Source organism: Atta colombica, unplaced genomic scaffold, assembly GCF_001594045.1.
Source record: "Atta colombica isolate Treedump-2 unplaced genomic scaffold, Acol1.0 scaffold282, whole genome shotgun sequence".
Classification (NCBI taxonomy): domain Eukaryota; kingdom Metazoa; phylum Arthropoda; class Insecta; order Hymenoptera; family Formicidae; genus Atta; species Atta colombica.
In genome coordinates, this window is record NW_017259384.1 from 1 (window position 1) to 15,721 (window position 15,721).

Sequence of the window (15,721 nt, forward strand, 5' to 3'; positions counted from 1 at the left end):
ATATATAGATATATACACATATATAAATTATAATATAAATAACTGTGATTGGTATAAAATAAGATTAAAATCTTTATCAAAGTGTTCATACATTTTTACTGTCACTTTATGTTGCATATCTGCAATGTACATACAAATTCTACATTAGACGACAACAATCAATAAACGACGAGCTGTTTATCATTCAGTTATAATTATTGTTTTGCTTATTTAAACAAAAATAGCGAAAAAAATGTTAAATATTTAGCTTTTAAGACGTTATATTTAATTTAAAATGAGTTATGAAAATTTAATATTAAAAACACAGCACAGATCTATGAAAATTTTAGCATTTCTGTTAGCTCGATAAATTAATCGTTTAAAGAAAGTAAATATGCTAAGGTTCAAGACATATCGCATGTAAATCAATAACATCAACAATAATACTTACGTTACATAATAATAAAATTACCACTAGAATTCCTATTTGTCTGATATATGCAAATTTGTTTCACATGTATTCCGTGTTATATATTTTTCATTGATAATATTAGGTGTAGTAAAAAGAAATCCATTACTTTTGCATGAAATTGAATGGAAAAATAATGGATTTCTTTTTATTACTATACCTAATTTATTACTATACCTAATAGTTACAAGAAAAATGATTATTACATAGTATGCGGCCAGTTATAATAATAAATTAATTCTTGTAGTTAATTTCAAACAGTTTATATATTTAGAATAAAAGGAATAAAATTTCCGCCAATTTAATATTCCTGCCGTTTCTGAAATTGGCAGATTAAATAATCCAAACGAAAACCAGAACGTATAGAATACCTATAGATATGTAATTTTATACGTACAAATACATGTTATCAATACTTTGCTACGAGATTTATGTGAGTTATTCAAAGTATTGAACGTGCCATGTTAAATCATGACTTTATATATTTTCAATCATCAATTACATTAACTCACGCTTTCTTATGCGAAATTGAGAGTATATAGGATTAATATTACAAAAAAAAATTTTATAAAAATAACAGCAAAATTTTGAATATTTTAATTTTTTATTTTTTGTAAGAGATATTAATTAAAATTGATAAAATTGTTATCTTTCTAAACTTCTTATAATCCTTCTAAATAAATCTTCCTAAAAATGTTATAATTACAATGTTTATACATACTTTATACAAACTTAGAAAGTATGTTTAATATACGATATCAACTATCTTTCAATATATTATTTATGTATAAAGTTTATTATATTCTTACTTACATCTTTCAGAATCAAATGTTAATAAAAATATTTGCATAAAAAAGCGTTACATTATAAACAATTATAAAATTTCAAGTATTTTCTATTTTTGTATAAAGATACAGTAATTAAAAATGGGAGAGAATTTTATTCTTTTATGTAAAGTTATAAATCTTTATTCTGGAAAAAAGTATTTATAATATTGAAAGCTTGAAAAAGAAGTTTAAAACAAGTATTTGTACTTAAAGCTGCCGGAAATAGACCCATAGACCACCTTTTGGTAATGGTAAAAAGGTCCCAAGAATCATCTTTAATGGTATTTGTGTCCTCGGCGATAATTCCATTCTGTATTTTCTCAAAATCATAGTCAAACCTGCCTTTATTTGCAGCTGAGCCATTCTCATACCCACGCAGATTCGCGGACCTTCGCCGAAAGGAAGAAAAGTAAATCTCTCAATGTTGTGTTTTCTATCTGAATTGAATCTTTCAGGATCATATTCTTCGGGATTTTCCCAGTATTGTGGATCTGTGTGCAGAGCTTGAAGCGGTATCAGGATCTCCATTCCGGGTTGTACGCGACAGACAATTCCATCGGATCCTTTTAGTTCGAATTCTTCTGTGCATCGTTTCTTCATGAGCACCCCTGCGGGCATTATCCTCATCGTCTCGTTGAAGACCTGGTCCATATATGTCATATCTTTCAAGCCTTCGTAAGTGATTTCACCACCATATTTGTTAAGCACAGATGTCACTTCCTCACGTAATTTTTCCTGTACGTTTGGGTACTGAGCCAAATGAAACCCGATGAAACTCATAATACTACTAGACGTCTCATATCCGTCGATAATGAACGACATCGCATGACCCGTGATCATTTCAATATCGAATTTATCACCCTCCGCTCGCTCCTGTTCCACCATCAGATGAAGAAAATCGTTTCTAGGTATTCCGTCTTTTCTTCTTTGTTCCATAAGGTCTGCAACCAATGTCCTGAAGAAGTTGTCAACGTGCTTCGGAATGAGGTCTTGTTTCAAGATTTTATTTAATGAAGGAATGAGAAATATGAGAACAAACATAATCGTACTTCGTTTGGACGGTTTGAAGATGGCTTGTCCGAGTTTTCTAAAAGATATATCTTTTTTGTCATCATCAAAGCAGTATCCATCTACGCCGAAGCCAGCGGCAGCTACTACCTGCGCGGAATATTTGGAAAATAAGCTCTTCAGTTCGAACTCTGTCTCTTTGTTGCTTAACTTTCTGTCCATGTAATTCTCCATCGTCGCACATACTTTTTTCACGCTTTCGAGCAGGATCTTTAGTCGCATACTGGAAAATGCGTATGTCAATCGTTTTCTACTGTTTAACCACTTCTCACCGGAAAGGCCGAAGGGATTATATGATAGGAGACTATCTGATTCTTCATCAATATGAACAGCATTTTCGGCAAAACTTGAAAAATGGGTTTGCAGCACCATTTTTATTAGTGCCGGTTCGATGATTATTAACGCCGGTGATGTAAAGTCGTAGATCCCAACCATGCTGTGACCCTTATTGTCCTTGTAAATCTTGCAACAGAAATCAGCGATGTGCGTCTTCATGCAGATTACCGATAACATGTTACCGAATCCCGGCAAGGCTCCATCCACGCACGGAATTCCACGTTTTTGCCAGTACTTATAATTTCGCGTCAGATAAAAGTAAAAAGCTATAAGAGCCCCGAGAATTAGACACACCAGCACGATGATCATGTTGCTGCTCTTGGACAAGAAATAACGCTTGATCGGATAAATCGATGTAGCCTTGACCACGTATTATTCAGGACTGCAGGTCGGGATATAGCGATGTGGCGAAGAGAGAGACTAAATTACATTGATAGCGTTGATAAATCGGGAGAATGAGACTTCAAAACAGTAATATATGTTGCGTTATTGATTCCGTTAAGTGAACTTTATTTCTTCATAATGTTGTAACTAACATTTTCTCTCTATTGGGAAGACTAAATTGATCCTCATAATCATTAAAAAGTGAATATAAAAAAATACATTCAGCATATTACAAAATTTTGTAATAATTCTTCTACAAATGCATCCTTCACTTTATTGTCGCTTTCTATGTTTGACGTGATCTGTAGTACGTTATGCATTATACATACAAAGTTTTATAACAATGTTAAATAAGGAAATAAACTTTTCTTTATTTAACTCTAATTGTTGTTACGTATTTTCTGACTTATTTAGACAAAATGGTAAGAGATAAGTCTAAAAGTCTAATTCTATTAAGATATTAATAATATATTTAAAACTTTTATAATAATAAATTTTGAAAAGCACGTTGTAATCTTATGCACAAATCTCTGAAAACTCATTCTATATAAATTTCAGTAGTTCAATGATGTTATGTTTTATGCTTTTCTATTACTTTGATAAATGAAGCTTTTATGAAAATAAGTATGTAGAAGTTCGAGATAAATTGCAATTCAGCACTGTATATGACGCATAACAGTATCATCAATGAAATACATTACTGATTATATAATGTCATCTAAAAGTAGGATTCTATGTATTTATCCGATGCCAAAATAATTCCAAATGTTAAATATTTCTTAATGATGACGCCACGATGATGAAAGCCACGATGGAACAGATAAGATATAAGAGAGAGAGAGAGAGAGAGAGAGAGAGAGAGAGAGAGAGAGAGAGAGAGAGAGAGAGAGAGAGAGAGAGAAAGAGGGAGAAGAGAAGGAGAAGATGTGAAAAACGATTATCAAAGTGTAAGTATTTTATTTATTTGCTATTTGCTTGTGAAATTAATCATTCTCGAATCAATCATATCCGGGGCACGAATGGCACCTTCCGTGCGCTATTTTGTATAAACATTTTGTACGTTTTACACAAAAGATATATTCATTTTGATCATATTTCTTTGTTTCAGTGATAGACACGTAATTCATTATTTAGCTTTATCTCACATTTGGTGAAAATAAATAATACATCACATGCACATCGTGCGTGAAGCGTGAATATATCTTTTAACTTAAAAAATTTTGCATAGACTTAGGCTTTTTTTGTTAAAAAGTGTGTATATATTTTTATAATTTAATATTTTTTTAAATTAATTGTGTTTATATAATACGATTTTTGTATTAGGATATGAAAATATTAATTTTTTTTTCTAAATCTTTTTTTTAATTTTTGAAATGTGTTACATTCTAAAATACCGAAACAAAACTTACGAAATTTTTAAATAATTAACATTAGAACAAATTTGATTCATTTAAAATATCCATTTAAATATACTTTTGACTATTTCGTATCAAAACAATAGTCAAAGTTAGCAAGAGAGAACTTATTATTGTTTGTTATAAAAATACATTTTTTTTAATTACAAAAATTCAAGAATTTTAAACTTATTATTTTTTTAAAGTATACAGCAATCTAAGATAAAATTTTTATTTTCTTAATAAACTAAGAATTTACAATACATTATAACATTTATATAAAAAATATTTTAAAAATTACATAATTCTAATTACGTTGATCTTTTATTTCTGTAAGAATATGATTACACTCTTGTTTATTCCCTTACTTAATTAAGGATTTATGAAAATATTTGCGTAATAAAATACCAAATATCTTTCCAATTTTTATTGCAAGGATGCAATATTAAAACTGACAAGATTTGTTTTTTGAAAAGAATACTATTTTTTAAATGTATTTTTACATAAAAATAAATTACAATCTTTTGTCTTCATAAAAAACATACACGATTAAAAATTAAAAGAAGATATTTAAAGTTGCCGAAAATAGGCCAATATACCGCCTTTTGGTGTTGGTAATATGGTGCCAGGAATGAACTTTAAAGGAATTTGCGTCTTTGGGGACAGTTTCAGCTTGTATTTTCTCACAATCATAGCCAAACCTGCCTTTATCTGCAGCTGGGCCATTCTCATGCCTACACATATGCGCGGGCCTCCGCCGAATGGAAGAAAGGTGAATCTATCGATGTTCTGTTTCCTGTCCGAGTTGAATCTTTCAGGATCATATTCTTCCGGATTTTCCCAATATTGAGGATCTTTGTGGAGAGCTTGAACTGGTATAAAAATCTCCATTCCAGATGACACGCGACAGACGACTCCATCAGATCCTTTCAGTTCGAACTCTTCCGTGCATCGTTTCTTCATCAACAATCCTGCGGGTATTAATCTCAGCGTTTCATTAATGACCTGGTCCATGTATGTCATCTCCCTCAAACCTTCATACGTGATTTCACTATTGTATTTGTTGAATACAGATATTACTTCCTCACGTAATTTCTCTTGTATTTTTGGGTAACGAGCCAAATAAAATCCGACGAAGCTCATAACACTGCTAGATGTTTCGTAGCCGTCGAGAACGAATGACATTGCCTGACCCGTGAGCATTTCATTATCGAATTTATCCCCTTCTGTTCGCTCCAGTTCAGCCATCAAATAGAGGAAGTCGTTTCTAGGTATTCCGTCCTTTCTCCTTTGTTCCATGAGTTCTGCAACCAATGTTCTGAAGAAATTATCGACGTGCTTCGGGATGAAACTTAGTTTGAAGATTTTATTTAACGATGGAATGAGAAATATAAGAGCGAACGCAATTGTACTTCGTTTCGACTGTTTGAAGATGGCTTGTCCGAGTTTTCTAAAAGATACATCTTTTTTGTCATCATCAAAGCAGTATCCATCTACGCCGAAGCCAGAAGCAGCTACTACCTGCGCGGAGTATTTGGAAAATAAGCTCTTCAGTTCGAATTCTGTCTCTTTGTTGCTTAACTTTTTGTCCATGTAATTCTCCATTGTCGCACACACTTTTTTCACGCTTTCAAGCAGGATCTTCAGTCGCATACTGGAAAATGCGTATGTCAATCGCTTTCTGCTATTTAACCACTTCTCACCGGAAAGGCCAAAGGGATTATATGACAGGAGGCTGTCTGATTCTTTATCAATATGAACAGCATTTTCAGCAAAACTTGAAAAATGTGTTTGCAGCACCACTTTTACTAGTGCCGGTTCGATAATCATTAACGCCGGTGATGTAAAGTCATAGATCCCAACCATGCTGTGACCCTTATTGTCCTTGTAGATTTTGTAACAGAAATCGGCGATGTGCGTCTTCATGCAGATTACCGATAGCATATTACCGAACCCTGGCAAGGCTCCATCTACACACGGAACTCCACGTTTTTGCCAATATTTGTAATTTCGTGTCAGATAAAAGTAAAAGACTATAAGTGCCCCGAGAATTAGAGACACCAGCACGACGATCATGTTGCTACTCTTGGACAAGAAATAACGCTTGATCGGATAAATTGATGTAGACTTGACCACGTATCATTCAGAACTGCAGGTCGGAATGTAGTGATGTAGCTGAGACTTGATTACATTGATAGCGTTGATAAGTCGGGAGAATGAATGAGACTTCAAAACAGTAATATATGTTGTGTTATTGATGATTCCGCCAAGTGAACTTTATTTCTCCATAAAGTTGTAACTAACATTTTCTCTCTATTGCGAAAACTAAATTGATCCTCATAATCATTAAAAAGTGAATATAAAAAAATATATTCAGCATATTACAAAATTTTGTAATAATTCATTCTTCTACAAATGCATCCTTCACTTTATTGTCGCTTTCTATGTTACGTGATCTGTAGTACGTTATACATTATACATACAAAGTTTTATAACAATGTTAAATAAGGAAATAAACTTTTCTTCATTTAACTCTAATTGTTGTTACGTATTTTCTGACTTATTTAGACAAAAATAGTAAGAGATAAGTCTAATTATATTAAGATATTAACAATATATTTAAAACTTTTATAATAATAAATTTTGAAAAGCTACACGTTGTAATCTTATGCACAAATCTCTGAAAACTCATTCTATAAATTTCAGTAGTTCAATGATGTTATTTTCCATGCTTTTCTATTATTTTGATAAATGAAGCTTTTATGAAGATAAGTATATAGAAGTTCAAGTCAAATTGCAATTCAGCATTACATGCATAATAGTATCATCATTGAAGTACATTACTGATTATATAATATCATCTAAAATGACAAGTAGAATTCTATGTATTTGTCTGATGCGTGCAAAATAATTCCATGTTAAATATTTCTTAATGATGACGCCATGAGGATGAATGTTAGGATGGAACAGATAAGATATGAAAGTGGGGAGAGAGAAAGAGAAGAAGTGAAAGATTATGAGTATATTATTTATTTGCTATTTGCTTGTGAAATTAATCATTCTCGGATCAGTCATATCCGGAGCACAAATGGCACCTTCTGTGCGCTATTTTGGAATATTCTATACAAAAAATGTATTCTTTTTGATCATATTTCTTTTGTTTCAAGCAGTGATGGACATGTAATTCATTATTTAGCTTTATCACATTTAGGGAAAATAAATAATACATCACATGCACATCGTGCGTGAAGCGTGAATATATTCTTTAACAAAAAATTTTGCACAGATTTATGCTTTTTTTGTTAAAAAGTGTGTATATTTTGATAATTTAACATTTTTTTTTAATTAATTGTGTTTATATAATACGATTTTTGTATTATGTGAGAAAATATTTTCTTCTAAGTCTTTTTTTTTAATCTTTGGAATGTGTTACATTCTGAAATACCGAAACAAAACTTACGAAATTTTTAAATAATTAACAATTAATAAAAAGTAGAATAAATTTGATTCATTTAAAATATCCATTTAAATATACTTCTGATTATTTCGTTTCAAAACATTAGTCAAAGTTAGCAAGAGAGAACTTATTATTGTTTGTTATAAAAATACATTTTTTTTAATTGCAAAAATTCAAGAATTTTAAACTTATTATTTTTTTAAAGTATACAGCAATCTAAGATAAAATTTTTATTTTCTTAATAAACTAAGAATTTACAATACATTATAACATTTATATAAAAAATATTTTAAAAATTACATAATTCTAATTACGTTGATCTTTTATTTCTGCAAAAATATGATTACACTCTTGTTTATTCCCTTATTTAATTAAGGGTTTATAAAAATATTTGCGTAATAAAATACCAAATATCTTTCCAATTTTTATTGCAAGAATGCATATTAAAACTGACAAGATTTGTTTTTGAAAAGAACACTATTTTTGAAAAGAACACTATTTTTTAAATGTATTTTTACATAAAAATGAATTACAATCTTTTGTCTTAATATAAAAAAAACATAATGATTAAAAATTAAAAGAAAATATTTAAAGCTGCCGAAAATAGACCCATACACCGCATTTAGGTGTTGGTAATATGGTGCCAGGAATGAACTTTAAAGGCATTTGCGTCTTTGGGGATAATTCTAGCTTGTATTTTCTCACAATCATAGCCAAACCTGCCTTCATCTGCAGCTGGGCCATTCTCATACCCACACATATTCGCGGGCCTTCGCCGAATGGAAGAAAGGTGAATTTATCGATTTGTTTCCTGTCCAAATTGAATCTTTCAGGATCATATTCTTCCGGATTTTCCCAATATTGAGGATCTTTGTGGAGAGCTTGAACTGGTATAAAAATCTCCATTCCAGGTGACACGCGACAAACGACTCCATCGGATCCTTTCAATTCGAATTCTTCCGTGCATCGTTTCTTCATCAACAATTCTGCGGGTATTAATCTCAGCGTTTCATTAATGACCTGGTCCATGTATGTCATCTCCCTCAAACCTTCATACGTGATTTCACTATTGTATTTGTTGAATACAGATATTACTTCCTCACGTAATTTCTCTTGTATTTTTGGGTAACGAGCCAAATAAAATCCGACGAAGCTCATAACACTGCTAGATGTTTCGTAGCCGTCGAGAACGAATGACATTGCCTGACCCGTGAGCATTTCATTATCGAATTTATCCCCTTCTGTTCGCTCCAGTTCAGCCATCAAATAGAGGAAGTCGTTTCTAGGTATTCCGTCCTTTCTCCTTTGTTCCATGAGTTCTGCAACCAATGTTCTGAAGAAATTATCGACGTGCTTCGGGATGAGACTTAGTTTGAAGATTTTATTTAACGATGGAATGAGAAATACAAGAACGTACGCAATTATACTTCGTTTCGACGGTTTGAAGATGGCTTGTCCGAGTTTTCTAAAAGATACATCTTTTTTGTCATCATCAAAGCAGTATCCATCTACGCCGAAGCCAGAAGCAGCTACTACCTGCGCGGAGTATTTGGAAAATAAGCTCTTCAGTTCGAATTCTGTCTCTTTGTTGCTTAACTTTTTGTCCATGTAATTCTCCATTGTCGCACACACTTTTTTCACACTTTCAAGCAGGATCTTTAGTCGCATGCTGGAAAATGCGTATGTCAATCGCTTTCTGCTCTTTAACCACTTCTCACCGGAAAGGCCGAAGGGATTATATGACAGAAGGCTGTCTGATTCTTTATCAATATGAACAGCATTTTCAGCAAAACTTGAAAAATGGGTTTGCAGCACCATTTTCACTAGTGCTGGTTCGATGATCATTAATGCCGGTGATGTAAAGTTATAGATCCCGACCATGCTGTGATCCTTATTATCCTTGTAGATCTTGCAATAGAAATCGGCGATGTGCGTCTTCATGCAGATTACCGATAACATGTTACCAAATCCCGGCAAGGCTCCATCTACATATGGAACTTCACGTTTTTGCCAGTACTTATAATTTCGTGTCAGATAAAAATAAAAGACTATAAGTGCTCCGAGAATCAGAGACACTAACATGACAGTCATGTTGCTCCTCTCGTACGACAAGTAATGTTTGATCGGATAAATCGATGTGACCCTGACCACATATCATCTACGAATGATCGTGATGTGGTAAAATTGATGCTAAAGTACATTGATAACGCAATAAAACGAACGATATTGAATAAAAATTTGCAATTTATATCGCTAAACTTTATTATATAATATTACTAACATTCTGTTACAATTGTGTAGAAGAAATTGATTTTTATATTATATTATTATAGTCATTAAAGGAAAAAAAACAAATTCAACATGTTTAAAAAATATTCGATCATTTTGTTATTGAATGTTTCAATGTGTTGGAAACAAAATGATAAAAATACTTTAATGATGAAATATATGTGTATATAATAGAAGGGATTAATTTGAAAGAATATCATTTTAAATTATTTCTTGTTGCTTACATAACAGTGACATATTGCATTATTCAAGAAAGCATTAATTCAAGAAAGAATGAATTCTTTACCAAGTAAATGAACATGACATCAATTTCGTATAATAAAGACTTATTATATAAAATATACAGAGATATAATAATACAGAGATTAGGGATTTACGGATGATAATGCCAAACAATATTTACATAGAAACTAATATTGAAATTTATTAATTATAAAGTATTCTAACATACGTTTCTACTTTTTTATAACAGATCATCTTCATATAAAAATTATAAAATAAAATAAAGCGGATAATATTTAAAAGAATTTTTATTTATAGACATAAAAGATTTATTAGATTGCTGTATTCCATTATCGCTATTTGCTGTATATTTTAAGAGATAGATTAATATTTATATTTCATAAAAAGAGACTAAACTTATTTACATATATTTTATTACATATTAAACGAGACCAAACTTATCTGTATATACTTTTTATTATATATTTTATTATAAATTAAATATTATACAACTATACTTTTAGAATGTTTTACGATTGTATTATATTTATTTAATTTTTATGTATGTATATAGGATTTCTGTTGGTTTTATCGTAAGTGCGTATGAATGCTATAAAAAAATGCTGAGATGAGATATGTGAGTGGAAGGAGAAGAAGGAGAAGGATGTCGTAGATGATATCGTGTGACGTTGAAGCATCCGAAGTAATTTATTTATTTAGTGTTTACTATTCTATTTTTATGAAATTCATGCCCTAGTTGCATCCCCAAATATCACTTATATTGTGACTGATTGTCGTTCTAGAATGTGTAAAAATATTTTTTTCTAAATATTTTTTTCTATGATAACAACGTTAAATTGCATAATTTTTAAATAAATAGTTTATGATTAATAATATTATACATATACACAAATATATCAGTTGTTAAACGTATTTTTGACAATTTTCTAGGAAAATAATAAAATCAGAAGTTGTAAAACTTATTATTATATAACCATACAAACAAACATATTATAAAGAATTTCAAAATTTCAAAATACTTCTTTATTTTTATATAAAAATGCATTATTTAAATGTGGTAAAATTCTTATTTTCTTATTAGATTAAAAACTTATAATTATATTATATACTCACTGCTTTTGCTTAAATGATAACGATATGACACATGAAAAATTTATGGTAATAGATAAAGGCTTTTTATTATTAAATCAGTAATAACAAATTGGAAATATAAAAATCAACGCTGAACATTTTATTATTGATTAAAAGATGTAACACATACGAAATACTAGTTCTAATGTTAAAATGTGGATATCATTGTAAAAAGTAGGCTTGAAATTTTTTTATAAATATAATTAAATATGAAAAGTCCTATATTCAATCAAAGCAGGATCTTAATGTTTAAATATATTTTGTGTGAATTTATATAAAATGAAAATAGAATTTTTCGTATTTAATTAGATTTATTCTCATTATTTAAATTCATATAATATTTGTTTATAAAGTTACAAACCCTGTGATTTTATCGAGAGTATATAGATTTTATTCAGCATATGCAAAAACTGTCTACATCTCTTGCATTGAGTGTGTCTAGCAGCGTAACTACTCACTAAGTTAAACAGCAATTAAATATGACTGGTTCTTATTTTTAGAACCAACATTTAAATTCAATTGTATAATGAAATTGGTACTCAGTCGCTTAATAAGCAGTTGCGCTACTGGATATACCTATTATTTCAATCGCCACGTGAATGCCACAGGGGAAAGTGTATCGTGTTGTTTGCGAGTTGAAACGTGCTGTACAAGCGTCATGGACGCTTTAATTGCGCAAGCGATAACTCATAAAACGCTTTCTACTATTGTGTCCATATGACAATGTAGAAGTCGCTCTAATGACGGAAATAGATCGCTTCTGTGCATACGTTGCATGTCAAAATCGCAAATTTTATTTAAAAAATTCAGAGCTGCTCTTATAATTAATATCCATAATTTGTCATTGAAACTATTATATTTTATGTTGTGAATTTTTTATTATGTCTGAACGGAACATCCTATATAAAATATGTTAGAAACGTTGTAAAGAACGTTGTAAAATTGCAAATATCCTGATCTTTTATTTCTGTACAAAGATTATATTCTTTCTTATTTTCTTAATGAATGAAGAACTTTTAAAAATATACGTATAAGAAAATATTTTATAAAAAATAATAAAATTCCATCTTTTTTATTTTTGTGTAAAAATACAGTAATTAAAATAGATTAAATTTGAAAAGAATTTCATTTTTATGTAAAGATTACATAAATATTTCCTTTGGACATAAAAATTATTTATGACGCTAGAAACTAGATACTGAAAACTAAAAAGAAATTTATTATGAAAAAGATATTTACATTTAAAGCTTCTGAAAATAAACCCACAGTCCTCCTAGAGGTGTTGGTAAAACGGTACCAGGAATTATCTTTAAAGGTATTTGCGTTTTCGGAGATAATTCCATCCTGTATTTTCTTAAAATTACACTCAAAACTGCCTTTATTTGTAGTTGAGCCATTCTCATACCGACACAGGCTCGAGGGCCTCCGCCAAATGGAAGAAACACGAATCGATCGATGCTGTGTTTTCTATCCGAGCTGAATCTTTCAGGATCGTACTCTTCGGGATTTTCCCAATATTGAGGATCTCTTTGCAGACCTTGAACTGGTATTAGAATCTCCATTCCGGGTTCTACACGACAAACAATTCCATCGGATCCTTTCAGTTCGAACTCTTCCGTGCATCGTTTCTTCATAATCACTCCTGCGGGTAATAATCTCAGTGTCTCGTTTAAAACTTGATCCATGTATGTCATTTCTTTCAAGCCTTCATAAGTGATTTCTCCGTTGTATTTATTAATTACGGATAACACTTCCTCCCGTAATTTATTCTGTATTTCTGGATGACGGGCTAAATCAAATCCGATGAAGCTCATGACACTGCTGGTGGTCTCATAGCCATCGATGATGAACGACATTGCGTGGGCCGTAATCATTTCAAGGTCAAATTTATCGTCTTCCGCTCGCTCCTGTTCGACCATTAAATGGAGAAAATCATTTCTAGGTATTCCATCCTTTCTTCTTTGCTCCATGAGTTCTGCAACCAGTGTCCTGAAGAAATTGTCTATGTGCTTTGGAATAACACCTAGTTTAAAGATTTTATTTAATGATGGCACGAGAAACGTGACAACAAACACTATTGAATTTCGTAAAGATGGCTCGAAAATGGTTTGTCCAAGTTTTCTGAAGGACATATCCTTTTTCTCGTCATCGAAGCAGAATCCATCAACGCCGAAACCAGCGGCGGCTACTACTTGTGCGGTGTACTTGGCGAACAAGCTCTTCAGTTCGAATTCTGTCTGGTTATTGTTCAGCTTTTCATTCATGTAATTTTCAAATGTTGTACACACTTGTTTGACACTTTCGAGCAGGATCTTCAATCGCATGCTGGAGAATGCGTAAGACAAGCGCTTTCTGTTGTACACCCATTTCTCACCAGTAAGGACGAAAGGATTATGTGAAAGGAGCGGATCTACATCGGGATTAATATCGATGGCGTTTTCAGCGAAACTTGAATAATTGGTTTGTGTTATTGTTTTTACTAGCTCGGGTTCGAGAATCATCAATGCTGGCGACATAAAGTCATAGATACCGACCATGCTATGACCCTTGTTATCATTATAGATTTTGCGACATAATTCACTAAGATCCGTCTTCATTAAGATCACCGACAACATGTTACCGAATCCTGGCAGAGCTCCATCCACATATGGAATTCCACGTTTTTGCCAATACTTATAATTTCGCGTCAAGTAAAAGTAAAAGGCTATAAGCGCCCCAAAAATCAGAGACACTAGCACGACAGTCATTTTGTTTCTCTTGGAAGATAAATGACGCTTAGTCGAATAAATCGATGTACTCTTAACTATAAATCGTTCATGACTGATGCACGTTGTGATGCAGCGGAATCGTAGAAGCTATAATAGTGCCAATGATAGCATCAGTAAAATGAGCGAGACTGCGAAACAGTAATAACCTTGCATTGCCATATTTAGCTCCATTAACTTTACTACGACGTAGTATTAAGAAAATGTTTTCCAGTTTAGAAAAGTGGAAGGGAGTTACGTAATTTTTCTTATCAAATATAAAAATATACAAAATACAAATTGCCATTGGCATATCTTTTAGAAAAAAAATAATAAATAACCTTTAAACAGTAAGATTAATTTGTTGTGAAAAAATATTTTCATAATACTACTTTCATTAAAATAAAAATGAATATTTATATGGAAAATATTAAAAAAGAAAATTGTTTATAGTGATTATTTAAATTTAATTTACATATTGATAATTCTAGAAATGACGCTATGTTTTCACTTGCGTGACTTCATAATTAAAGAGAATTAATAAAAATTTCGTACTCTAATTTTACACAAAATGATATGGTGAAATCTCATTTTTTAATTTCAAGTTGTACCTTAAATTTCATTCTTTTATATTCATATAACTCTTTAAAAATAATAATATATATTCTTATATTTCGTATACAATTCAATTATTTAAAATTCTTCTTTTCTTAAAAATTTAAATTATTTCAAAAAATTATTTAAAGAAAACTATACGGTCGAAAAATCTGAAAAATTCAAGAATGCCTATTAATTACAAATTTATTCTCAATATTTGATCAAAACCTTGTATTATATAAAAAGACTGAAGAATCTCCTTAATATTTTTTCGCGATTGTACAAACCAAGTTCATCCTTGAAAAAAGAAAATATATTTAAATATCTTTAAATAGTTTTTTAGACTATTTTTAGACTATTTTTATATTGTATTAGAAATAAAATAATAAAAATACTCTAATGAGATCAAATTAATTTACATAAAAGATCAGAAAATTATTTTGAAAAAGATTGTACCATTTATAGCTTATTACTTATTGCTTGTTCAAGCTCTATATTTTTTAACTTGCAATTATGTGCTATTAAAATAATGTATTTGTATTTGTATTTATATTTATTAATTCTTGCCTAACGTCTTAGGATGACTTTCAATCTACATAATTTCTTCACAATAAATGTATCTTGTTATATATTTTAACGCATATTTTAGCACACATTTTAACATAATAACATTCATTACGCTATGTTACTTCCTATATTATTCAAAGACGTCACTCAGTATGTTAACTCCAATTAAACAAAGTCAAACTTATATCCGAATGAGCAACAATATCCAAACTCACATATAACTTATATATATATAT

General features: G+C 30.7%; 4 protein-coding genes across 4 annotated transcripts; all 4 read right to left on the reverse strand.

Moving 5' to 3' along the window:
- Nucleotides 1-1,471: 1,471 nt before the first annotated feature.
- Nucleotides 1,472-3,306, reverse strand: LOC108689935 (cytochrome P450 6a2-like). Its single transcript, XM_018196927.1, has one exon. The coding sequence runs from the start codon at nucleotides 2,986-2,988 to the stop codon at nucleotides 1,483-1,485; it is 1,506 nt and encodes a 501-aa protein (XP_018052416.1). The 5' UTR covers nucleotides 2,989-3,306; the 3' UTR covers nucleotides 1,472-1,482.
- A 1,684-nt stretch (nucleotides 3,307-4,990) lies between these two features.
- On the reverse strand, nucleotides 4,991-6,971 carry LOC108689936 (cytochrome P450 6j1-like). The gene has a single exon (XM_018196928.1). It carries the CDS (start codon nucleotides 6,531-6,533, stop codon nucleotides 5,028-5,030), a length of 1,506 nt encoding a protein of 501 aa, XP_018052417.1. The 5' UTR covers nucleotides 6,534-6,971; the 3' UTR covers nucleotides 4,991-5,027.
- A 1,490-nt stretch (nucleotides 6,972-8,461) lies between these two features.
- On the reverse strand, nucleotides 8,462-10,129 carry LOC108689938 (cytochrome P450 6j1-like). Its single transcript, XM_018196929.1, has 2 exons — nucleotides 9,332-10,129; nucleotides 8,462-9,247 (listed from the first exon to the last, which is right to left on the reverse strand). The coding sequence occupies exons 1-2, from the start codon at nucleotides 10,003-10,005 to the stop codon at nucleotides 8,503-8,505; spliced, it is 1,419 nt and encodes a 472-aa protein (XP_018052418.1). The 5' UTR covers nucleotides 10,006-10,129; the 3' UTR covers nucleotides 8,462-8,502.
- A 2,291-nt stretch (nucleotides 10,130-12,420) lies between these two features.
- On the reverse strand, nucleotides 12,421-14,442 carry LOC108689940 (cytochrome P450 6j1-like). Its single transcript, XM_018196931.1, has one exon. It carries the CDS (start codon nucleotides 14,322-14,324, stop codon nucleotides 12,819-12,821), a length of 1,506 nt encoding a protein of 501 aa, XP_018052420.1. The 5' UTR covers nucleotides 14,325-14,442; the 3' UTR covers nucleotides 12,421-12,818.
- Between the last annotated feature and the right edge of the window lie 1,279 nt (nucleotides 14,443-15,721).

Excerpts from the sequence above, each read along its gene's own strand:
- LOC108689935 (XM_018196927.1), bottom strand. The coding sequence starts at position 2,988 with ATGATCATCGTGCTGGTGTGTCTAATTCTCGGGGCTCTTATAGCTTTT.
- LOC108689936 (XM_018196928.1), bottom strand. The coding sequence starts at position 6,533 with ATGATCGTCGTGCTGGTGTCTCTAATTCTCGGGGCACTTATAGTCTTT.
- LOC108689938 (XM_018196929.1), bottom strand. The coding sequence starts at position 10,005 with ATGACTGTCATGTTAGTGTCTCTGATTCTCGGAGCACTTATAGTCTTT. Across the intron at positions 9,248-9,331 it reads TCGAAACGAAGTATAATTGC|AACATTGGTTGCAGAACTCA; the intron begins GTACGTTCTTGT and ends TAATTTCTTCAG.
- LOC108689940 (XM_018196931.1), bottom strand. The coding sequence starts at position 14,324 with ATGACTGTCGTGCTAGTGTCTCTGATTTTTGGGGCGCTTATAGCCTTT.